The 23827-nt window shown below is 51.9% G+C and overlaps 2 protein-coding genes across 10 annotated transcripts in view; one reads left to right on the forward strand and one right to left on the reverse strand.

Moving 5' to 3' along the window:
* Positions 1 to 23827, reverse strand: part of Phgr1 (proline, histidine and glycine rich 1) — a 67692-nt gene that overhangs the window by 42343 nt on the left and 1522 nt on the right. The gene's annotated exons all lie outside the window — the stretch shown is intronic.
* On the forward strand, positions 1424 to 23712 carry Plcb2 (phospholipase C beta 2). 9 transcript variants are annotated; one of them, XM_047541040.1, is made up of 33 exons: positions 1690 to 1792; positions 2060 to 2183; positions 5025 to 5102; positions 5736 to 5804; positions 6353 to 6493; positions 6625 to 6704; positions 6788 to 6841; positions 6945 to 7020; positions 9606 to 9706; positions 9870 to 10036; positions 10141 to 10287; positions 10462 to 10619; positions 10861 to 10943; positions 11217 to 11301; positions 11655 to 11817; positions 11925 to 12040; positions 12161 to 12257; positions 13313 to 13397; positions 13525 to 13649; positions 14115 to 14269; positions 14740 to 14904; positions 15484 to 15583; positions 16121 to 16225; positions 16367 to 16461; positions 16597 to 16672; positions 16903 to 16947; positions 17072 to 17282; positions 17361 to 17526; positions 17620 to 17696; positions 17784 to 17879; positions 18416 to 18473; positions 19029 to 19115; positions 19480 to 23712. In XM_047541040.1, exons 4-33 carry the CDS (start codon positions 5739 to 5741, stop codon positions 19681 to 19683), a joined length of 3384 nt encoding a protein of 1127 aa, XP_047396996.1. In that variant the 5' UTR covers positions 1690 to 1792; positions 2060 to 2183; positions 5025 to 5102; positions 5736 to 5738; the 3' UTR covers positions 19684 to 23712. The 9 variants fall into 9 exon arrangements, 7 of the variants coding, with proteins under 7 accessions (XP_047397000.1, XP_047396995.1, XP_047396999.1 ...); XM_047541041.1 differs by having other exon boundaries at positions 1738 to 1792; positions 2105 to 2183; XM_047541044.1 differs by lacking the exon at positions 2060 to 2183 and having other exon boundaries at positions 1424 to 1792.

The following is a 23827-nucleotide window of genomic DNA, read 5'->3' on the forward strand; positions in this document are numbered from 1 at the left end:
AAAATGTTTGAAATGAGGAGAGTAGCTGTCCCTCATTCCCCCAGCCTGAGGGAGAGGGAGGGACTGTCTTTCTAGATGAAAAAGGAGAGCAGGCTGATGGCAGCAGGGCAAAGAGGGAGGGACTTTGTGCTGGGGCCAGATCCGCTGCAGGTGACAGGTGCAGGGGCTTTGGGAAAAGGCAGGGATTTCCCTTGCAAAACTCATTCAAAGAGAGAAGGAACCTGATTCCAGGGAGAGAACCAGAACATGTGGTTCTGGAGGGAGGGAGCGAGGGGAGACCTTGAAGGGTTAGAGCTCCTGTCATCGTCATCGTCTGCAGGAGTTTCCCAGCTGTTTTCCAGGAGGCTCGGTTGAGCCTTTCTCCAGCTTCATCCGTCTGGTCTCAGAATTGCTTTTCTGAGGATTATTCCCATGTTAGGAATCCCCTTAGTACTAAGAGATTTTCTACTTCTTAATTCTCCTTCAACTGTCCTCCCGCTATCCCTCACCCGCACCACCCCTTCTATGATGGTGCTGACCTGCAGAGGTAGTTTCTGGGCAGGGCAAGGGTCTCATAGTTGTAAGGAGTAGCATAAAGGTCACTGATGGAACCTAAGGCAGAAAGCAAGGCCCAGAGAGGAAGGAAGTCATGGGTAGTGCTCCTTGCCTACCCATAGGGTGATAAGAGGAGTAGGTTAGGCAAGAGGAAGTGGGCTGGGCTGATTGGGGCTGGGACTGAACTCCCCAGGACAGGGACAGTGAGAGAGTCATGCACCCTAAATAAGGCCCAGAGCAGAGCCTCTCCAACCTGGAGGAGCCATCCTGCCACAGGAGCTCTCACCCAGGCCTCTCGCTATGCTGCAGAGGAAGGGCACCTGGGAGGAGTGCTCAATGGAAGCTGGTAGCAAAGGGCTGTTCCAAGCTGTGTGGGATGGTGGTTGGTGGCTGGTCAGTGACAGCTCCAGGCCTCACAAGGCCCGCGGGGAAGTCATGTGTGAGGGGCATGATTACCTCACCTGGCCCTCATTTCATGGAGAGGAAGCATTGAGAAAGGAGAGTTGGGTGTTCTGTTAATTTTGCTTAATGTTCTGCTAACTTTGCTTATTCAAAATGCTGAATCCCAGCTGGACCCTGTCCCCATCCCCACCACCCACCTCCAGGGTGGTCCCACCCTCTAGGGACAGAACCCTGTTGGAGCTTCCCCTATGAGCTCTTTGCACCCTCCCTTCAGTCCAAGACTGGCTAACACTCTCCCCTCCAGGTCTCCACATTGCTTTTTTTCCCAGTCCCTTTGGTCAAATCTACCAAAGGACTACTACTGGAACTGAGAGGCCCTGGCTCCAAGGCGACCAGACCGCATGACCTGCCTTTGAGTTCTGAGCAGCAGAGAGAAGGAAGCCCTAAGCAGGAAGTGCTGAGGCACAGGGTGAGGGCGGGGGCTTCCAGGAGGGGAGCCCAGCCTCCCTGGGCAGGAGCAGTGCCTGCAGTCCCCGGCTGCAGGCAGGGTGGGAGGAGGCTGATTTACAAAGCAGATGGGCCTCTGACCGGAGCTTTGAGCCCTGCACTCAGCCACTGCCACCCTGTGGGCTATAAGAGCACCCAGACATCCAGACCAGCTCTGGGTGGGTGCCATGTAAGCCTAGCCTGGCTCCCCTTCCTATTGGCCCTCCTTTTCTTCTTCTGCCTGCCTGTGTCTGCCCAGCCTCTCCAAAGAGGGACGCTTGACATCATGTCTCTGCTCAATCCTGTCCTGCTGCCCCCCAAGGTGAAGGCCTATCTGAGCCAAGGGGAGCGCTTCATCAAATGGGACGATGTGAGTAGGCAGGGGCCTCGCTCTGCTGGGGCACAGGGTGGTGGGGGCCTGGTTGCTAGGGGACTCTGCCTGGAGTAGAGGGTTGGTTTATGTCTGCTAGGACCCAGGCGCCTATGTGGCTTGGCCAGGCAGCTGACACAACTGCCTGGATAAACAAGCCTGGAGGTGAGGGTGTATGGCCCTGGCAGCTGGGCCAAGGTTCTGTGTCTGGGAGTGAGAAAGAGGTGGGCTGCCTGGGGCTCATGGAGGTGGTTTCTTTGGCTTTAGATCTGTCTTTCCCAAAGCTTGACCCCACTTCCCTGCCCCAAGAAGAACAGGGCTTGTTGTTCCTGGCTTCAGAATCAATAGGAGGAAAGTGTACCCCAGAGCTTAGACAAGGACAGAAAAGAAGGTGAGCCAGCACCAACCCCAGCATAGACACCCTGCTTTTGCTCCAACAGGGGCCCAGAGCCCCAGACCTGTCTTTTTAAACCCTCTCTATGGAATGTACTGGCCCTGTCCCAGGGGAGCCTTGCTCTCCCTTGAGCTGCTGTGAGGCAGCCATAAAAATCCCCTGGACCCAAGTGAGAACTGGAGGCTCCTTCTCCCAGGGGCCTAGGAGGGAACTGATTGACTTCTGCTTCCTCTCATCAGCTCAGCCTTGCTCCATGACGCCAGCAGCCTGTCTGCAGGGGAAGGGGAAGGTGCTGTTGATCTGTACCCCTGCTTCCACTGTATCTGCTCCTTCCAAAAACCGGGGCCTGCTTGCCAGCCTCTGGTCTTCCTAGACCCTAAAAGCATTGCCCTTTGGTCAGGGATTCTCTTGGACCAGAGAGGACAGCAATGTGAAGACTTTCCTTTAGGGAAAGGAAGCTGGCTACTGGGCTAAGAGAGTGATGTTCTCAGGAAAAGAAATGATAGTTGATGATGGGAGGAGAGGGCTTTAGGGCTGACTTGTCCAGCTTATGGGTGAGATCAGTGGGTCTGGGTGTAGGCCCTTCATGACTGGGCTAGGCTGAGAAACCTGATTGTCATGGCTATGGGGAGAAGCCCTATGGTGAGACGCTTTCAATTTCTCTAGGAGTGTTGTGGTTGATGTGGCATGGTGGTAGCATGGAGATGGCATGTCCCAGGAGTCTTTGGAATGAGGGAAGTGGCTCAGAATGAAAAGTGACGTGGCTTCTCTCAGTTCCTCTGGGCACTGAATATAACCTGAGTGGGAAGCGGGTCACCACAGGTGGGGATATGCTATGTGGCCTTCTCCCCAACTTGTACCTGGTTGGCTCCTTCCCCTCTCAAGGGTGGAGCCACTATTTATTCCTTGGATTCAGACTTGTATGAGCAAGAAGTTCCAAGCCTAGCCACAGGGCACATGTCCCTGTGAGACAGGCCCCTGTTTCCCAGACTATTTTCAGCCCAGTTAGCAGATGGTAAGGGTTTGTTGTGCCATGTTGAATAAGCACAATGCCTGGCATAATCAAACCCCGACTCTAGTCTCTCCTTTCTAGTCTCTCACAGTCCCTCTAGACACATTGGAGGGACAAGCTCTCCTTGCTGTGGAAACAAACTCAGCTAGCCAAGTTACTTTTACCTTTGGGGAGTAGTTCAATGGTCATTACAAAACTCAGTCCTATTTCAGAAAGTACTTAGCATCAAAACTCAGACCTTGTTTTAGCATTGCATCGGGCCCTCCAGAAATGGTTTGGGGCATGGGTGGGGTAACGGCACAGCCTGTAGATAGGGCAAGTGGTGAGAATCCCTCCTCCTCTTCTTCCTCCAGGACCAGGTGGGGGAAGGGGTAATCAAGTTCTTTCTTGAATAGTACTGGCTACTAGCATAAACTGGCTCAGGCTTTCTGTGCCCAGCAGAGGCTTAAAGCATTTTTTTTTTTTCCTATTGGATCCTTTTAATGATTCTTGCGAGACCCTCAATCCTGAACTGGGGCTCTCTTGCTTGGGTCCCCTGACATGTCTATTTTAGGCAATTACTTCTTTAGCCCTTTGTTACCATTTTCAGCTTCTTGGGGCTTTGGGCCCTTTCCCCCTCTATCCCCCATGGACCCACTCTGGACCCCAGCAACATGCTGTGGGATTACAACTCATCTGACACACAAGCATCTCTCTGATCTGCCTTGCACAGAGTCAGTGCACGTCATCTACTTGCTTTCCTGGGCAGGAGGCCGGTCCAGTCCATTATACCCCATAGCTGCAGGGGTCACAAGAGCTCTCCAATGAGAGCTGAAACCCCTCCCTAGGTTTGAGGTGAGGACTCAGGTACCTCAACCCTCAAACCCTTCCCTGGGAGAGGGAAGAGAATGGAGCTCACAGCACTGTTTCCTCCAAAATAGCCTTCCTCAAAAATCTTTCCCCAGACTCTCAACAACTCTCATCTGAGAACATTTCTTTGATCATTTCCTTTGTAAATTCTGCATTTGGTCTGTAGCAACTATCATGCCTTGTTGGAAACTTCAATTTTAATATATTGTTGTATATACATGCACAGTCTACTAAAAGGTAGCCTATGTGATCTGTGAGTATAACAGGGACTTAGAAGGTGAGATCATTCACTTACTCATTTGGCAAACCCCAAGCTCAAGCACTGAGCACCAAGCTCATGGTCTAGCTCAGGCTTATTGCCCTGGAGTTCATGAATTCCAGGGATTTCCCTGGATCTGCTTTTAGGTCTATGAATACTCTGATTGTTACAGCACACTTCAGAGACTTTTCTGAGGGGTGAGGTGTGGGCTGGAACTTGAAAGTATTTCAGACTGAGGTGCTTCAGTTTGGAGGTGGGAAGGCACTTGGTGACTATGGGACAGTTGAATGGGGACAGCATGGAGGGAGGATGTATATGTGAGGAGTTAGGCAGCAGCTGGATTGTGCAAGGCCTTGGCAATGGGTTCAGAAATTAGGGACCTTAATTCTTGCTGTGTTGAGTTCTCCTAGGTGGGAGTAGGGAGTCTTGGGAACAGGCATTCTATCCCTTTACTCTAACCATGACCCTTGAGAACATGATTAGGTGGGGACAAAGACCTTGTTTGGGCTCTAGAGGGAACACTTCTATTTGGAATTTAGAGGGAAAGCCTCTTCTTTTCCAGAAATGCTATCTCCAGTCCTCAACCCCTCCCAGCTCTTGAGGAAATGCCTTCAGATTCCTGGGATGAGCACCTTCTAGGAAGATGAACTCTGAAACCCTTGGCCTGGGCCAGGGAAGCTTGGCCTGAGTTCTCAGAACAGACCCCTTCTCTCTGCAGGAAACTGCAGTAGCCTCCCCAGTTATCCTCCGTGTGGATCCCAAGGGGTATTACTTATACTGGACCTATCAGAGTAAGGTGAGGCCACCCCTACTTATCAAGCCCCTGAGCTCCTAACTCATCCAATGAGACCAACCAGACTCCTGATAAGTATGGGGTAGAGGCATGAATGCTGGGGAGTCCTGAAAGGGTGGTTCTGAGGGGTTCTCTACAGGCAGAGCTGTTTACTCTGGGAGAGAGAATGTAGTCACTCCAAACTATGGCTGCCTGTAGCCCAGTTGCTCCAGTCTTAACATCCCCTGGAGAGAGAGGGAAAGGATAAAGAGCTGATGCTCAGGGGCAATGCTTTGCCCATGATTCTGGATTACTTGAAAGCTCAGAGATCAGAGAAAACCCTTGGTAATCAGGCAGAAGAAAGGGACAGGAGCCTGGGGAGATATCAGGATGCTGAAGGAGAAGTTTCAGATCATAGCTTCTGTGCCAGGGAAGGGATAAACTGAGAAGAAGGGAGGAGGGTCTTCATATATAGGAAAACCTAATTAGTGGGAAGAGAAGGTTGGGGTTCAGGTGTCTCTAAGAAGCCTTGGCATACAGAGAGGGTAGTTGGCCAAGATTTGAAGGGGTGTAGAACTCCTGGTTCTGTTCTTCATTTGTGACCTCACCTTTTTGCCCCACATTCCTTCTTTGCTCTTTCTGGGAGCTCCCTTCCAGGAGATGGAGTTTCTGGATATCACTAGCATCCGGGACACCCGCTTTGGGAAGTTTGCCAAGATGCCCAAGGTAGGTGGTCCCAGAGCAGCCTAGGCTCAGCACGGCTGCCAGATCCATGGGGCACAGTCAGGAGTCAAGTCTGATCTCTGGAGCAATAGTTCTGGGCAATAGTTCCTGGGCTGGGCAGCAAAGACCCAGGCAGAGCCAAGGAAGGGTGTAGGAAGAGGGGCTGGCTCCTGCTCCTAAAGCACCCCAGACTGCCTGGGAAGTATTGCTTACACCCTTGCCCTCTACTGATTTGCCTGTATTTGCCTAATGCTGGTAGGAAAATTGGAGGAAGGGATTAGTGGGAAGCAGGATTCCCTCTCTGGAAGCTAAAAATTCATCTTCAAACTAAAGTGGCAAACAAAACACAGGACTCCCACCACCTGAGCTAGTCTCTTCCTGTGGGCCTCTCATTTCTACCCCAGTAGAGCCAGGCATCGGGAGATGCTGAGGCCCAGTTCCTAGGACAGGGTGGGATTCTGCTCTAGTGGGCTATAGTTTGAGTGGATGATGGGGCGGGACAGGGATGAAAGCATGCCTCCAACCCTCATTTACCATGTCACTTGTAACAGAGCCAGAAGCTCCGGGATGTTTTCAACTTGGACTTTCCAGATAACCACTTCCTGCTGAAGACACTCACAGTGGTATCCGGGCCTGACATGGTGGAGCTCACCTTCCACAACTTTGTCTCCTACAAGGAAAACGTGGGCAAGGTGCACAAGGAGCACCTGGCTGGGTCTTGACACCTGGGATAGCCTGAACTTCCTGAGAGACACAGGTTATGGGGTGGTCAGGGGCACCCACGTGGTCATGGGCCTGACTCCTGGGCTCTGTGGTCCTACAGGACTGGGCTGAAGATGTGCTAGCTCTGGCCAAGCACCCACTGACAGCCAACGCTCCCCGCAGCACCTTCCTGGACAAGATGTAAGTGCCTGCCCGCCTGGCCTTAGCCACAGGGCTAGGCATGTCTGCCCCCCACCCTGATGGGCCACTTTTCATTCCTCCAGCCTGGTAAAGCTCAAGATGCAATTGAACCCTGAAGGGAAGATTCCTGTGAAGAAGTGAGTCTCCCCAACTCCCTCCCCATACTTCTACCTAGTCCCCCAGGCCTCCTCTCTCCAGGCATGACTCCTCTTTGCCTGGTGCCTTTCTTTGCTTCTTCAGTTTTTTCCAGATGTTTCCTGCTGACCGCAAGCGGGTAGAAGCTGCTCTCAGTGCCTGTCATCTGGCAAAGGGCAAGGTGAGTAGTTCTCCAACTTCAGCCCATTCACCAAATTCTCACCAGAGAACAACTTAGGTAAGAATGGTGGAGAATGGAGAGGGTAGAAATGACCTTGCAGTTCCATCAATAACCCAAAAAAGGGGACATAGCTCAGTTGGTAGAGTGCTTGCCTCGCATGCACAAGGCCCTGGGTTCAATCCCCAGCACCACAAACAAACAAACAAACAAACAAACAAAAAACCCTAAAGCCATTGGTTACTGATACTAGACACAGAGGTGGGACCAGGGCAAGATGTTGGGTTCTGAGCAGGTCTGCATCCCACATCCCTGGGTGGTACAGTTGGGGAAGCAGCAGTTGATGGACTGTGTTCAGGGCTAGCAGCAGAAATGGGCAGTGTTTTCCCATTCTAGCACTGGAGTTGGAAGTTGAAAATGAATGTTTTCAGTGAGATAGGGTCAGCAGGGTCAGGAGGCTGCCTGTGGCTATCTGACAGCTCAGGAAGAGAAGAGTTCTGCAGAATTCCAGAGAGGACCAGAACCAAGGTGGAGTTGCCAAGATAGAGATGAATTTTCTCCTTTCTTTTTCATTATGTAATTAATTTTTAATTTTAAGCTGCAAGCAGAGTCACCCCATGAGGTGCCTTATGAAAATTACCAAAAGGGATCCCTCCAAGCAGTTATGGCTCTGAGTCAGGATTCAAGCCTGGACAGGGGAGTAGTTCTCAGTCCCCTGTCACCCTTGACCAATACCCTTGTGTAGGTCAGAACCTGCACTCCATGGAGAATTTTCTCTTAGTAAGAATTTGGAACATTATAAATGAATAAAACAAAGACTGCTAGTTCACGTCATTATGAATCCAGGAAGAACTTTTTCCCTACAGTCACAGCTTTATGGAGTTGGTGACACCCAAGTGCAGTCAGTCACACTGGATTCCAGCATGGGGTGGGGGAGCAGTAGTCCTTACAGCCTCCACCGCTTGCCTGTGGCTGATCAACTCATCCATTCTCCTTTTCTTCTTGCTTCCAGAATTCCTGCCTTACCTATGTACTCCTTATTTATCTGCTCTCCTTGGGTCCCAGTTGAGGCTACTGATTCATCTTGGTTTGGAACTGCTGCTCCAGAGGCAGAGATGAGCTTGGGGAGATCTATTCAGGCTCTCTGACCAGACCTTCTGCTCCAAACTAAGACCAATATTGACTTTCCAGTGTGATCCTGAAAGACACTTAATTTTTTTTTTTTTTTTTTTTTTTTTTTTTTGATGTTGTTCTTGGAGAGGAAAGGGGACAGAATAGAAAGACATGGAATCCCCAATTACTACTAATTTACTTTCTGCTTCTACTTCTATACATTTGCTTATTTGCTTATTCTGGACATTTCATGTGATATGTGGTCTTTGACACTGGGCTATATTCACTTAGCATAAGGTTTTCCAGGTTCATCCATGTTGTACCATGTGTCAATACTTCATTACTTTTTTTTTATGGAAGTGTATTCCATTGGATGGATATGACACATTTTATTTTTCTATTCACGAGTTGATGGACATTTGGTTTTTTTCCACTTTGGAGCTATTATGAATAATGCTGCTATAAACACTTGTGTACACGGTTTTGCGTGGATTTGTTTTCAGTTCTCTTGGCTATTTACATATGGGCGAAATTGTTGGGTCATATGGTAACTCTATATTTAGCATTTTGAGGAACTGCCAGACTGTTATCTAAAGTAGCTGCACCATTTTACAATCCCACCAGCATTGTACGAGGGTTCCATTTTTCCCACATTCCACCAACGCTGTTACTGTCTTTTATTTCAGCCATCCTGGTGGGAGTGAAGTGTATCTCATTGTGGTTTTCATTTGCATTTCTCCAATGACTAATGATGTTGAGCATCTTTTCATGTGCTTATTGGTCATTTTTATATCTTCTTTGCAGAAAGATCTATTCAAATTCAGTGTCCATCTTTCAATTGGGTTGTCTTTGTTGTTATCTCTTATCAGATATTCGTCTTGCAGCTTTTTTTTTTTATCCCATTCTATGGATTTTCTTTTCACTTTCTTAATGGTGTTCTTTGGAGCATGAAAGTTTTAAATTTTGATGAAGTCCAATTCTCTTTTTTTTTTTAGTCCCTATGCTTTTGGTGTTTCCAGCTTTTGTTGAATTATCTATTTCTCCCTTCAGTTCTGTCAGTTTTTGCTTCTTATATTTCAGGGCTCTATTGTTAGGTACATACATGTTTATATTCAAACTACTTCATTTTGAAAAAATTTACTTTACTTTTTTAAAAAGAAAAAATGTAGCCCCCTGCTGTGGAAAACAGCAACACTCGCTTCTCATCTCTCCTCCTCCTTGTTCTAGTCATTCTTAGTTCCAATCCTGTTCTAGCCAGTGGACTAGCCACTGTCCAACCGGAGTTAAAGTAAACTAGTTAAACATGCTGTCTGATCAGCAATCAGGGCTTTTCTCAAAGGTGTTGAGTGTGTCAGTCCTCTGTCTGCTTTGAGCACCTTCTCTGATCAAGCACCCTTGCCCAGAGCTGGGATTAGGTTGTGGGTCTTTGCTCTGAGTAGGTGGGGACAGAAGTGACAAAGTGTCTGTTTCCTCAGAATGATGCTATCAATCCTGAGGACTTCCCAGAATCCGTCTACAAGAGTTTTCTCATGAACCTCTGTCCTCGGCCAGAAATAGATGAGATCTTCACTTCCTAGTGAGCTTCTTGGGTTGGGCTCGGCTTGGGGAGAGGCGGTGGCTGGCAATCCCTTCCTCCCAATTGCCCTTTTGGAAATCAGGAAACTTCACTGGAGAAGGTTATCTAAACCTCCAGGTCCAAGAAATATGGACTTGTGTGTGCTCTTCTCTCTGGTCTGCAGCCATGCTAAGGCCAAACCCTATATGACCAAGGAGCACCTGACTAAATTCATCAACCAGAAACAGCGTGACTCTCGGCTCAACTCCTTGCTGTTCCCACCAGCAAGGCCTGAGCAGGTGCAGGGCCTCATTGACAAGTATGAGCCCAGTGGCATCAACGTGCAGAGGGGTGAGGACTAAGGGCCTGCCTCCTCTGGCAGCTGGACTGAGCCCGGGCATTTGCCCTTCCCTGGCAGCCAGGTTGAAGCCCTGATAGCTATCCCTTGTTCCCAGGCCAGCTGTCGCCTGAGGGCATGGTCTGGTTTCTCTGCGGTCCAGAGAACAGTGTGCTGGCTCAGGACAAGCTGCTGCTCCACCATGACATGACACAGCCACTCAATCATTACTTCATCAACTCCTCACATAATACCTACTTGACAGGTGGGCCTTGGCAACCCGTTGCTGACCTCTCCTTTGACAGGGCTGCTCCCATTCCCCAGATTATCTGCAGATGTCATCCACATGCCACTTACCCTGCCAATAAGAGACTGTGATGGGAGGGGGCGCTTACCTGCCCTTGAATGATGCTCTTGCCCCTTCCCCGTCCTGGCTCAGCCGGCCAGTTCTCAGGCCTTTCCTCGGCTGAGATGTACCGCCAGGTGCTGCTGTCTGGCTGCCGCTGTGTGGAGCTGGACTGCTGGAAGGGGAAGCCCCCTGACGAGGAACCCATTATTACCCATGGCTTCACCATGACCACAGACATCTTGTTCAAGGTGAGGCTCTGGGTGGAGGTGGTGGCAGTGGCCTTGTTGAGGCTGGGAGAGTAAAGCTAGACAGGAGGAATTCTGGAAAGCTTCAGACCAGTGTGAGGACTACAGGGACAGAGGGAGTGGGGGGGTCAGGAGAGGCCATCAGTCTTGTGTATGTATTGAGCTGCGGGGAGAGTGGGGAAAGGTGCTACAGGGAGGGGCAGCCAGAACACTGGCCTCTCTGCCGAGTCCCCTTCTCCTCCAGGAAGCTATTGAAGCAATTGCAGAAAGTGCCTTTAAGACCTCTCCCTATCCTGTCATCCTGTCATTTGAAAACCATGTGGACTCGTGCGTATCTAGGCCCATTCAGCCTCATTCTCTACCTGGTTCCCAATCTCTGCTTGCAACAGCCTCCCCAGCTGTGTCCAGCCTCTGGCCGTCAGTCTGGCTCTCTCCCATGTCTCAAACAGTCTCTTGGGAATCTCAGTCCTTGTCCCTGCCCTTGTCCCTGCCTCCCTCACTTCCTGGGCCCCTGAACTGGGTTGTCTGGGGCAGAAGAGGATGGACAAGAGGGTTGGGGCTGAGCTGTTGAACTCCCATTCCCACTTCTGCTCCTTGCAGACCCCGCCAACAGGCTAAGATGGCTGAGTACTGCAGGACGATGTTTGGGGACATGCTGCTCACAGAGCCCTTGGAAAAATTCCCAGTGAGTGAAGTCTGCTGTTTGGCATCTGGGCCTTGGGACAGATGGGTGCCAGGTTAGGGAAAGGGTGTTTCCAAAGACATTAGGGTTCATTTGGCTGGATTATGAGGCTGGGATCCTATCATTTGCCAAGTTTCAGGCACTGTGCTAGACTCTGGGGTATATTATTGACCAGGTTTTTTTACCCTTTAGTGAAGGGATGGATGAGCAACCAGGCCATCACACCAGTAGTTGCTATGGGGGTGCCTGGGGAGTTCCTGCTCTGGTCAAGGGGATTAGAGAAGGTTTCCTAGAGGAAGTCACATTTGGGAGCTCAGGAAATATCCTGCAGGTAAAACCAGGCATCCTCTCCACAGCTGAAGCCAGGCATCCCTCTGCCCAGTCCTGAGGACCTCCGGGGCAAGATCCTCATCAAGAACAAGAAAAACCAGTTTTCTGGTCCAGCAACCCCCAGCGAAGATGCTGGTGGGGAGGCTGAGGGCAGTGACCCGCCCATGGCCCCAATAGGCGAGGACACAGGTAAGTTAGGTGAAAGAAGCCGAGGGGGGTCTGGGCATCTGGACTAGGACATGGGCAGGACCTGGAGAAGCCCTGCAGGCTGGTGCTGACACAGCTGTGTGTGGCAGTGTGGGCTGGTGAGGAAGGGTCTGAGCTGGAGGAGGAGGAGGAGGTGGAAGTAGAAGAGGAGGAAGAGTCGGGAAGCCTGGATGAAGAAGAGATGAAGAAGATGCAGTCCGATGAGGTGTGTGGGGATGGTCCCAAGCCCCTCTGCAATCTTCTGCTGCAAAGCCCTCTGGTGGAGCACAGAGCTGCAATCTGGGTTCTGTACCATCCTCTTTCCACACTCCCCTCTACTCCCTAGGGCACTGCCGGCCTGGAGGTGACGGCTTATGAAGAGATGTCCAGCCTAGTTAATTACATCCAGCCCACCAAGTTCATCTCCTTCGAGTTCTCTGCCCGTACGTTAGCATGGGGCTGGGGGTGAGTGGAGGATAGGCTAGGTTCAGGAGAAGATGGTCCTCAGATCAGAGTGGCTTGATGGGTGGGGTTTTGAAGAAGGGAGATCTCCCCCTTTCTTGGACTTAGGGCCCTGTCTATAAATACCTAGCCAAAGAGTCAGGCAAAGGGCTTGTTTAAGTGGCAGTGTCTCCCAGTCTCCCGGGACTGTAGAGAGGAACTTGGCAACAACCAGAATGTTCTGGAGTGTGTTGGTGGCAGGCAGGTCGTTATGACAGGTCACCTCAGTCAGGCCTGCCTAGGGCTCCTGCAACCTTCCTGGGTTCTGTGGCTCCAGGGTTGAACTTCAGCTAGGGCTGGCCCACATCCAGAAACCCTGGCCCTGGGGGATGAGACAACCCCGGGAGTGGGCAAAAAGTAGAGAAAGCTGCCAGTTCACATCTGCCTTGTGTACTCTTCCCACTTTGCACGTTCCCCAACTGTTTGCCATGATCTTCTTGGGGCGCATGCCCAGTGTGTGCCTCTTGCCCTCTATGCATGCCCCCAACACAAGCATCCATCTAAGTACTTCTGTGCACAGTTGGAGCTCTTCAACATTGACTCCTCACCCCGATTACATAGCCTGCACCCCCATCCAGGCACACCCATGCATACACCATGGTGAACACCTCTCCTTCCATGTGTTCAGCCATTGTCTACATGCCTCACTCCCTGTGAATATCATGGCACGTTCTCATATTCTGCATGTGCACAGACGTGTTTGTGCACACAACATGCTCAAGCATGCTCCTGACAACTAGGCTCAGACCAATACATTTCCCACAGCCTCCTGCATTCTCAGCATGCAGCCCTCTTTCTCCAGGACCATGACACCTGTCCCATCCCTATGCTTGTTCACCGTGAATACCTTTTACCCCAACACACGGTTCCTTACACATTTCTTCCAAAGGTCAGCCCCTAAACCCTCAGGTTTTCGTGGAAATGCTGGGTTGGAGGCCTCTCTATATGAAGGGGACAGACAAACATAGATTCCTCTCTCCCTTTCTCCTCTGCATAGAGAAGAACCGAAGTTATGTCATCTCCTCCTTCACGGAGCTCAAGGCTTATGACCTGCTCTCCAAGGCCTCGGTGCAGTTTGTGGAGTATCCTTGAGGCTTCAATAAGCTGGTGTGGGGCACTGGGGGAAGGATTGGGAACAGGACTCTCTGGGTAGGCTGTTGGGTCCTCCTGTGCAGGCAGCCTTGGCTGGGCTCCTATACTCAGAGGCAGTTACAACAAGCGCCAGATGAGTCGCATTTACCCCAAGGGCACCCGCATGGACTCCTCCAACTACATGCCCCAGATGTTCTGGAATGCTGGATGCCAGATGGTTGCCCTCAACTTCCAGACGATGGGTGAGGGCACTCTCAACCCCTGAGAACCCTCTCCCGGGCCCCGCCTAGTTCACCTTCACCCCTCCCTGGGAGGGTCTTTGGAAAAGATTGTGTACCCTGCTGTTTGTTTTGCCTATGGGAGCATGCCAGAGCACTCGGGGTGTGAATGCATTGGCTCATTCCTGTACAGTTGTCATGTGGGAACAAGTATGTGAAGAAACCAAGGGGCTGCCATGGGTTCTGGCCACTCTGCCTGGTGTGTATGTGGGAACACCCGCTTCACCCGTCCCAGCTCCCACTGTGAGCTTGCAGCCTTGCTGATCCCAGGTTGTGGACCCTTTCTGAGAAAAGAGACAACCCAAGGAACTAGTCTGTAACACAATGAATCTCCCCATTCTCAAGACAAGAAGGGATAGAGAGTGAGGATACAGGGCACAGGTCCAGGGCCAGTCCTTCCTCACCGTGTCCCTTCACTCCCCCCACCAGATCTGCCCATGCAGCAGAACATGGCACTGTTCGAGTTCAATGGACAGAGTGGCTACCTCCTCAAGCACGAGTTCATGCGCCGACTGGACAAGCAGTTCAATCCCTTCTCTGTGGACCGAATTGATGTGGTGGTAGCTACCACCCTTTCTATTACGGCAAGTCCTGAGGTGAACAAGTGGCTGGGAGTGCGGGTGTCTCCAGGAGAAAGGCCCAGGATCCCACCTCTCTATTCCCAGACCCCTCCCCTGATATCCTGAAGACTTCAACTCAGCCAGTTCTTGCAGTAGCAAGTTGCCTTGGAAACTGCCTCCTTCTCAGCACTGGAGGCTGCCTCTTGGTCCCCATGGAAACCAAGGGGAAGGGCTGAGGCTGGGGTGGGGGAGGGGAGGGCAAGAGCCCAAGGGGAGGTGGGGCAGCAAGCCTCTTCCCTGAATGCTGGGAGCACCTTGGTTCTCAGAGCTCAGCTGTAACCCTTGATCCACATGGCCTCTACTCAGTAGCCAGAGCTGAATGGGGCTCTTCACAAAAAGAAATTCTTCAGTGTAGGGAGCCAGAAGCCTGGGTACTTAGGGAAGAGCCTGGGTGGGGGATCTGATGCTGGCCTTCCGTGGAATCGCATTCCCAGGTCATCTCTGGGCAGTTCCTGTCAGAACGCAGTGTGCGCACCTATGTGGAAGTGGAGCTGTTTGGTCTTCCAGGGGACCCCAAGAGGCGCTATCGTACCAAGTTGTCACCCAGTCCCAACTCCATCAATCCTGTGTGGAAGGAGGAGCCCTTTGTCTTTGAGAAGGTGGGGGTAGGGTAGGGCAGGGACTGGGGTCTTCCCCTAGTCCTTGGCTTCTGTTTACAAATAAGAGGAAATACAGGGGCCTCCTTGATCTTTCTCCTCCTCTCCCTGCCCCTCACCTGTACCCTCCTGAGTTTCAAGAATCCTGAACACAGGTTTACAGAAGTTTGCTTGGTTGTCAGTTGTATGTGTACATGTGTGTGTGTGGAGGGGTATTCATGTGCATATGCTGGGATTAGAGACAAAAATGTAAACTCCCAGTTTGGGGCTCAGGGACCCATGGGATCCTGGGAGTCTCTTGCTCCTGTTGAATACCGACTGTCAAAGTTGCTAAGGATTTTCTGCCCCAGGCGCCCACAGCTCTGGGCTGCATCTCCAGTCCTTCACTATGTGAGACCAGTCATGACAAGAACTGTGAGGATATCATGTACATGACTGAGGGTGTGTTCTCTGTCTGTCATCACCAAATCTGGTAACACCTGCCGTGTTCTCACATTGACACTAAAACCGCTGGAGCCAGGGAGGGGGCCAGCTTGACTCCTCTGCCCCCTCCAATCCTGACCTGTCCCAAACCCTCCCCAGATCTTAATGCCTGAGCTGGCCTCCCTCAGGGTGGCTGTGATGGAGGAGGGCAACAAATTTCTTGGCCACCGCATCATCCCCATCAACGCCCTGAATTCTGGTAAGGAAAGCGTTCTTTTTTCACCCTTCGCAGGCGTCCGAGGGAAAGGCCAGCATCAGGGGCCTACCCACAGGTGGGATAACTTCAGGGAGGAGGCCCTGAGACCTCACCTATCCTCCTCATGTTATCAGCTTTAAGGAGTGGGACAGGAATGGTACCTCCCCAGGAAGCTTACAGGTGGAAACTCTGCCACCTAACAGAATGTTCATGATTTTCTGGAGCTACTGGCATAGTTTTCTGAGCATCTGACACTTATGGGGACTTAAAATGTGCTAAGGGCTTATAACACATTCTCATTCAATCCTTATAATAACCACATGAAGCAGACAATATTATTCCCATTTCATAGATGAAGAAAGGCTCAGAGAGTTAAGTAACCTGCCAATGGTTGCACAGTCAGGGAGGTGCAGCACCAGATTCAGACCTGTCTCTCTGATCCTAAAGCCAGAAGTCTTGAGTGCTGGACTGTTTGTGTGCAGTGCTGGGCAGGAATGGGCTCTGGCTCACTGTCCACCCCCACCCCACTGTATCCAATAGGATACCATCATCTGTGCCTGCACAGTGAGAGCAACATGCCCCTGACCATGCCTGCGCTGTTTGTCTTCCTGGAAATGAAGGACTATGTACCTGACACCTGGGCAGGTAAGAGGTCCGTGGTCTGCTAGGACCCCCAGACTATCCATTCCCTTTTCCTCCCATGAAGCCAGCCTCCAGAGTGAGGACAGCAGGGGCTTCCAGGTCCATTTTCACACACATCATGTTGGTAATGCCCTATGTTGCTAGATCTCACTGTGGCTCTTGCCAACCCCATCAAGTTCTTCAATGCCCATGATAAGAAGTCTGTGAAGCTCAAGGAGGCCATGGGAGGTTTGCCAGAGGTCTGTATCACCTGGACCACTGCCAGGGACCCCAGGAACTTTGCTCTCTCTTTGGGAGGCTGGGGTAAGGCTAGAGTACCTGCTCAGAAAAGAGGGCTGTTGACGCCACCTTTCTAACTCACTCTTCCTATGCAGAAGCCCTTTCCACCCATGAGTCCAGTTGGTCGACAGATAAATGGACCATCTGCCCCAGCAAGCAACGGATCGGCAGGTAGGCACTCTGGGGTCTGCTTACCTAATAGAGGAGCCTCCACTTCTCAGACTGCACCCAAAGGCCCCAAAAGATGAAGACTTTCATCTGGGAAGGGCAGGGCTGAAGCCTCAAGACTGGGAAAGTGCATTGCAGGGGTGCCCCTACTGCAACCCTCAGGGAGCAGGGAGGAGCCCAATTGAGCCAAGGGGTGCCCAGGGCATCTGCCAGTCCATCCTGTGCTCTTGCAGAAGCCGTGGCCAGGGCCAGGGATGAGGCCCCGAAAGAAGTTGTGGGTAAGACCTGCTGAGCTCTGTGTTCTTGGGTATGAACCCGGGAAGAACTTGGGGCCCCTTGGGGGCTCAGCAGGTCAGGGAGGACGATCTGGGTGACAGCACGCCTCATCGGGGGCCCCCGCAGAGCCGCGGACCACCAGCCCCGAGGAGCTGCGAGAGCTGAAGGGCATCGTGAAGCTGCAGCGGCGCCACGAGAAGGAGCTGCGGGAGCTGGAACGGCGAGGCGCCCGGCGCTGGGAGGAGCTGTTGCAGCGCGGCGCTGCGCAGCTGGCCGAGCTCGAGCCTCCCAGCACCAGGAGCAAACTCCTCCCCGGCAAGGGCTCCCGCAAGAAGAGGTAAGTGCTGCGGGGGCACCCCTCTCTCCGGGCGCCACCACCTCGGATTCAGGGCCTGTTCCCACGTGGCCTCCGCAGGATCCTGCCCTGCGAGGAGGCTGGTGGCGTCGCCCGGGGCGAGGGCACTGAGGGTGCAGATGCGCTTGTGCGGGAGCTGAAGGACAGGTTGGAGCAGGAACTACAGCAGCAGGGCGAGGAGCAGTACCGGTGCATTCTGAAACGCAAGGAGCAGCATGTGGCTGAGGTGCCAGGCTGGGGACAGAGCACACTCCAAGCAACCCCACCCCTTCCCCACAACTAAGGGTTTCTCACTAAGCACATCCTTCCTCCCACGCAGCAAATGGCTAAGATGATAGAGCTGGCCAGAGAGAAACACGCTGCAGAGCTGAAGACCCTCAAAGAGACCTCAGAGATGTATGACTGCCTCCTTTGCACACCCCTCCCTGCTGCCCAGCAAGGGCTGGGCTGCAGAGCATGTCCCTCATGCCTGTCTTCCTGCAGTGACACCAAAGAGATGAAGAAAAAACTGGAGGCCAAGAGGCTGGAGCGAATCCAGGCCATGACCAAAGTTGCCTCAGACAAGATGGCCCAGGAGAGGTGAACCTTGGAGGGGATGCCCAGCTCTAAGCAGATCCCACTCCAAGTAGGGGGAAAAACAAACAAACAAACAAACAAACAAAAACTCCCTACAAGTGGATCCTAACTCACTTCTCAGAGCCTTCTTTGGCTCCTGAAGAAGATCCCACCTCTTTCACCTCTAATCAGAAAGTGTCCTCCTTAGGCAAAACACAGATGCCAACACTACTTGAGTAGAGAGGAACACCAGAGGTAGAATCTAGCATGCAGAGAGGGAGGTGAAGCCTTGGGACATCAGCCTGTCCATTCTGGCAGCTCTGCTCCCCACCTGTGCTCCCTATGGATGTACTGAAGACACTATGTTCTAGTGAGGAAGCTGTCCTGTCAGAGGGCCCTAGGGCTCCAGTGACTCCCTCCATCTTCCTCGGGTTCCCAAGCTTGCTTCTCTGCTTTTTCCTGGCGCTCTGAAGTTCTCATTGCCTATACCTGAGAGTTCATCCCACCTGACTCTCCACAGGGGCCTCCTGCCCTTTCTAAAATTTCCATTATACTAACAGGATGAAGAGAGAGATTAACAACTCCCACATCCAGGAAGTGGTGCAGGCCATCAAGCAGGTGTGTAAGGGTTGTGTCTTCCTCAAACACTCTCTTGATAGGTGAGAAGGGGTAACCCCAGGTCTTTCCTTTGCCCTTAGGATATGCATCACCCACAACTGTCCATGCAACCAGGGATGTGAGGGGCATCCCATCTGGCTTGTGTGTGGAGGCTCAAGGGATCTGTCTCTGGCCAGCTTCTCTAGGTGGAGACTGCATAGGCTAGCTGACCAGGGCAGGAAGGGATTGGAGGTGTGTGAGGGGGACCTCCTGAGATACCAGAAGAGGAAAGAGGAAGGAAAGACCTGCTGAGACTGTACCTAAAGCTTCCCTGGGGATTGCTGACCACAGTGACAGAGCAACCATGTACTGTGTCCTGACCTTGTACCAGGCACCACACTTCACAATTCCATGAACCAGGTGCTGTGATCTCATTTTACAAATTGACAAAAGTGCCCAAAGTTTAAGCAACTTGTCTCAAGTCTCTTACAGTTAGTTAGCTGAGGTTAGAGCTGGATTCTAGCCCAGGTTGCCAGTTTGTGGCACCCTGATTCCCTGCCTCTTGCTACTACCCAGATGACAGATACCCTGGAGCGGCACCAGGAGAAGCTGGAGGAAAAGCAGGCAGCCTGCTTGGAACAGATCCAGGATATGGAAAAACGGGTAACAGGACCACTGGCCTGGTCTCAGCAGGGATGGATAAGCTCCAGGGTGGGAAGGGGCCCTGTTCCTGAAGAAAAGTCTGGACGAGTTCAGGAAAGGGGGCTGTGGTTCCTTACCAATAGGTCACTGATTGTCATAGGGGATCTCAAAGTGCTTTCAAATGAGGCACCTCTGCAAATCTCTTTGCTTGATCCCTTTCCTGAGAGACTCCCTGATAGGCTCCACTACCTCCTCCCCCAACTCCCAACCTAGTCTTCTGGGAGCTCTGAACAGACCAGGCATCTCCTTATTCCACTGTCCATAGGAAGGAGAGTGGACAGGGGCTCCTTCCTGAGCCAGGCAGTGATCCTTGCTGTCTCCACAGTTCCAGCAGGAGGCCCTGGCAGAGTATGAGGCCAGGATGAAGGGCCTGGAGGCTGAGGTGAAGGAGTCAGTGAGGGCCTGCCTCAGGGCCTGCATACCCTCTGAGGCTGAGGACAAGTCTGAGAGAGCCTGTGAGGCCTCCAAGGAGCCATGTGACCAGAACCCACTCACAACTATGGAAGACACCCAGGAGAGCCGCCTCTGATGCCCCATTCCTTTGGGACATTTAGCAAGGATGTTCAGACCCTTCTGTAGGACATGGGTCCATCCCCTGGGGAGGAAAGAGCTCCAACATCTGAGACTGTTCCTCAATAGCCAGGCTAGAGGAGAGGCAGAAATGAGGTTCCATCAGGGCAGGGGCCCATCTGAGGCCTAGAAGTCTTCTCCAAGCTGATTTCCTACTGTTATCCTTTCCCTCACTTCTGGATGAGTGTTATATATTTGTTGAGGGCAAAAGACTATGGACCAGGAGACAGGAAATGGAGCCCTGGCCACACTCTGCCTTTCCTAGTGTGAAACTTGTGCTACCCCACTTGGAGTTCAGTTTCCTTTCTTGGAGGGTTGGACCTCCCACCTGGAACCTCTATTCTTGCACCTATGGTTCAAGCAGGACCAAACTCCAGCCCCTCCTGCCACAATGTGGGCACAGGGCTTTTAGGCCACATCTCCAGTCTTCCCTGAGTAGGTAGTGTTATCAGTTCCATGAGATAAAGCCTGGCACTGCCTTAAAATTCCCTGAGGACAAGTGCTCCCAGAAAGTCCCTGCCCTCATTCCTGCTTTGTCAAATAGGAGGCGGATATGGAAAAATTACCTCAGCAGACTGGCCCTCAGCTGCTGAGATATGTGGGGCTGGTGGTGAGGGCAGAGGTCTGCCTCCTGGGCACTCTCCCACACTGAACCTAGTTCACCCCTTTTCCTAGGCCTAGGGTGGGTACTTCCTATCATGCATTCTACTAAGGATTGCCTGACAAGGTCAGCATCATTTTCCCTCCTGAATTTGTGAAGTTTATTTATTTTTCTCCTTCCTACTCCTACTAAAGAACCGTGACCCAGTATTTCCTGCCTAAGGCTGTCCTCTATTCTACAATTAGGAAATGGGGAACAGTGGAGTGGAGTACTCCTGAAATGAAGCTGGCTGGGGAAAAAAATTCTTGGGAACTTAACCCAGGGTGAGGTCCCTTCCAGAGTCCAGTGGAATGGTCCTGCCTCTGGGCTTAAAGAGGAGTAACTTCCCCTTCTGCTTGCCTAATACCACAACCACTGGAAAATGATGTCACTCCCTTTTTACCCCCACACAGATGTGGCCCTTCTTATCTCCACACTCAGGACTAGAGCATAAGGGCCTAGTGCAAAGGTGCCTAAACTTTGGTGCCTGAACCTCTTTGGGAAAGCCTAGAGTGGCCAGATGCACAGCCCCCTGTGGTAGCTGTGTTTGACCAAAAAATTGCTGTAGCGGGGCTGTGGGCAGCTACTCTACCTATAGCACAGTCCCAAATCCCAAGTGGGACAGGCCCTGGCTTGGGAGAAGCAGGGTGGGGGTGATGCTGGGAAGAGGTTGTTTTCTTATCAGAGAGTTACAGCAGTGCCATTAGTTGTGAGCACCTGTGTCTCTGGAAAGTAAACAGGGACACCCTCCCCCTTCCCATCTCTCTAAGGGCCTTGCCTCTGGGGTCCCACCTATCCTGGCTGCAGGGTAAGGATGGAGGACTGCTCATTCACAGAAGGCCTGGCATTAATGAACCTGCCCCCCACCCTGCAGACACACTGGGCACCACTGGGGTAGACACCTACACCCCAGGGCAAAGTCCTGACTTCAACCCTCCAGGCAGGCAGCCAGCCACCCCATATTTCCTCTCCTCTCATCCCTTGGGGTAGAACCTCTGGATGAGGACCCAGGTCTAGAGGAACTCATGGAACCATGCACATGAGCATAAGCCAGAGCCAGAGCCAACACAGCAATAGTTTCAGCAATTGCGGTTGACTGCTCAGGAAAAGGAGAAGCTGGTGCCCCCTTGCCTCCAGGCCAGGCTAGGCTGTCTGTGCTCCCACTGGAGCTTGGCAACCCAAGAATGGGGAAGGGAATGCAATCTTCCCTCCTGGAGAGGTCTCTGCACTGCTTCTCATAAAGCCAGACCTGGATACCCACCTCCCTGATTTCTATACTCTGAAAAAATGGCACGAAGCAGGGCAGGAAACAGGGCAGGCTGAACATCCTGGGCAAATGCCATTTTGGATCCTAGAGACAAATTAACCTTTAGTATCAGGGGATGTGCAAAGGAAGAGTTGATGCCCTCCCTCCAGCACTGGAGCCAGGTGAAGGGCACCTGGGTTCCATCCCTGCTGTACACCTGTGAGGCCAGGGTCAGGTTCCCTTTCTACTTGTCTATCTCACCTTCTGTACAAAGAAAAGGGTCCCTACCTATTGCCCAATTCCATTGCTGACTCAGTGCCAGATCCCCTGCTGACTCACCCACCCCCTGTACCTCTGGCAATTCTCTGGATCTCCCAGACACGTGCCACCAGGCCCAACCCTGCCAAGCTAGTGCAACGTGACAGGGTGAGGGGGCTGGTGACACCTGAGAAGGAAAGAAGGGGCCTGGGAGAGAGGGCAGTTGCAGACAGAGTGACAGGCTTGCAGACTGAGGTACCTCTGGGAGGAAGCCTTTTGCCAGCCTGGGGTCTGACAGCGGAGAGGTTGGGCAAGTGGGAGGGAAGGAGGTGTGTGAGCGCCTGCCTGCCCCCTGCCTGCCTCAGCTCCTTCTTCTGTCAGGCTTCAGCTCCCTAAGCGACAGCTTCTAATTCTGGCTGTTGGTGCCTTTGTGCTCTGCAGCAAAGTCTCAGCTTTTTTCAGCTTTGCTATTTCTTTTCTGTTCAGAACATACTGAGCCCATAGGGAAGGAAGTCAGAGCAAAGGCTCCAGGGCCTGAGACCTGGCACCACAACATATCCCACTGTAGCTTGGCCAGGTCAGGCATGCCATCTGGGGCCAATGGAACTGGCTGTACCTTCCAAAGAGAACCAGCATAGGCAAGGATGAGACCCGAAAGGGGCCTTGCTGCAGCTCTTCCTTTTCCCCAGAGCTGTCTCCATCAGCACAGGGAACAGAGGCATAGAAGAAGCTGAGTTGGCCCAAGGAGGCTCAGAAAGGATGGGGTCTGGTTCTTTAGGGCCCAGTGCACCTGCTTGGTGCAGGGTTTCTCCTGCTTCTCTCATCCACCTGTGTGTGTGTGGGGGTGCACAGCCTGGCCTATCACACATAGATTCCAGAGGTACCCCTTCCCCTGACCCTGGAAGCAGACAGAAAGGGTCTGCTTCATGCTGTTGAAAAGGGAAACTGAGTCCTAAAGAGGGGGGAATCTTTTTCCACTGCTAAGTAAAGAGGGAAAGCATCCCTGCCCCCTTACTGGTGCTGGAGAGTCTTGCCTCAGATCTGGGGTTGAGGGAGTACTGGGCTTTAAGGGTTTCCCTCCGAATAACCATGCAGTGCTTTTACACATACTTCTCCCCAGCTCTTGTGTGGAGCAGGTAGGGTTAGTATTAGCATCCTCTTGCAAATGAAAACGTGTAGGCCTGGGGCTACCCTGCTAGTACATTCCTCTAGGCTGGAACTTAACTTTGATATCAAATACTGTGCCCCTTCTACAACATTGTTAAATCAAACTGGCAGACACCTGGCCAAGGGCTTTTTTAAAAATGCAAAAAGAGAAAAGGTGCTTCTAGTGTGTGCAGGTATACATTACATGCTCCCCACATGGCAGAGGGGAGTGGAAAAACCCCTACTGTAGGGCACAGCTGGAGTCCAAGGTGAGCATCCATGAAACCTGGGAGTGCAGAGAGGTTCATGGGCCCACTATTTCCCAGCAGCACCTGCTGTCCTCACCTCACAACTTTCTCAGCACACCTCCTGCACAGTATCTTACCATTGCCGCGCTTAGGCAGCCTTCATTCTTCCCTGAATTTCTTGTCTCTTATGGGACAGGACATCTTAAAGCAGCTCTCAACACTGCCCCCTACAGGTGTTTTCCCGTTTCAGTGCCTTTGCCTCTGTAGTCGCCTGTCAGAACTATCTCCCTCATTTCTTACTAGCCAAGGACCAATTCTGCCCCCTATCTTTAGAAGACCCCAGAACTCTCCCCTCCCCACTACTCCACCTTTCCCTCCAGACTGTCTTGGTTTTGTATTTGGAAGATGTATTCAACCCTCAGGTGATAAAAGACACTTGTTATATCCCGGCATTGTCTTCCACTTTTCTCTTTCTTCCAGGACCCAACTTTTGCCTCTATATTTCCCACTGCCAGGAACACAATGCCCTGTTCATGAAGCCTCAGTAAATTCCGTAGTTGATGCC

Source organism: Sciurus carolinensis, chromosome 2 (assembly GCF_902686445.1).
Source record: "Sciurus carolinensis chromosome 2, mSciCar1.2, whole genome shotgun sequence".
Taxonomy (NCBI): domain Eukaryota; kingdom Metazoa; phylum Chordata; class Mammalia; order Rodentia; family Sciuridae; genus Sciurus; species Sciurus carolinensis.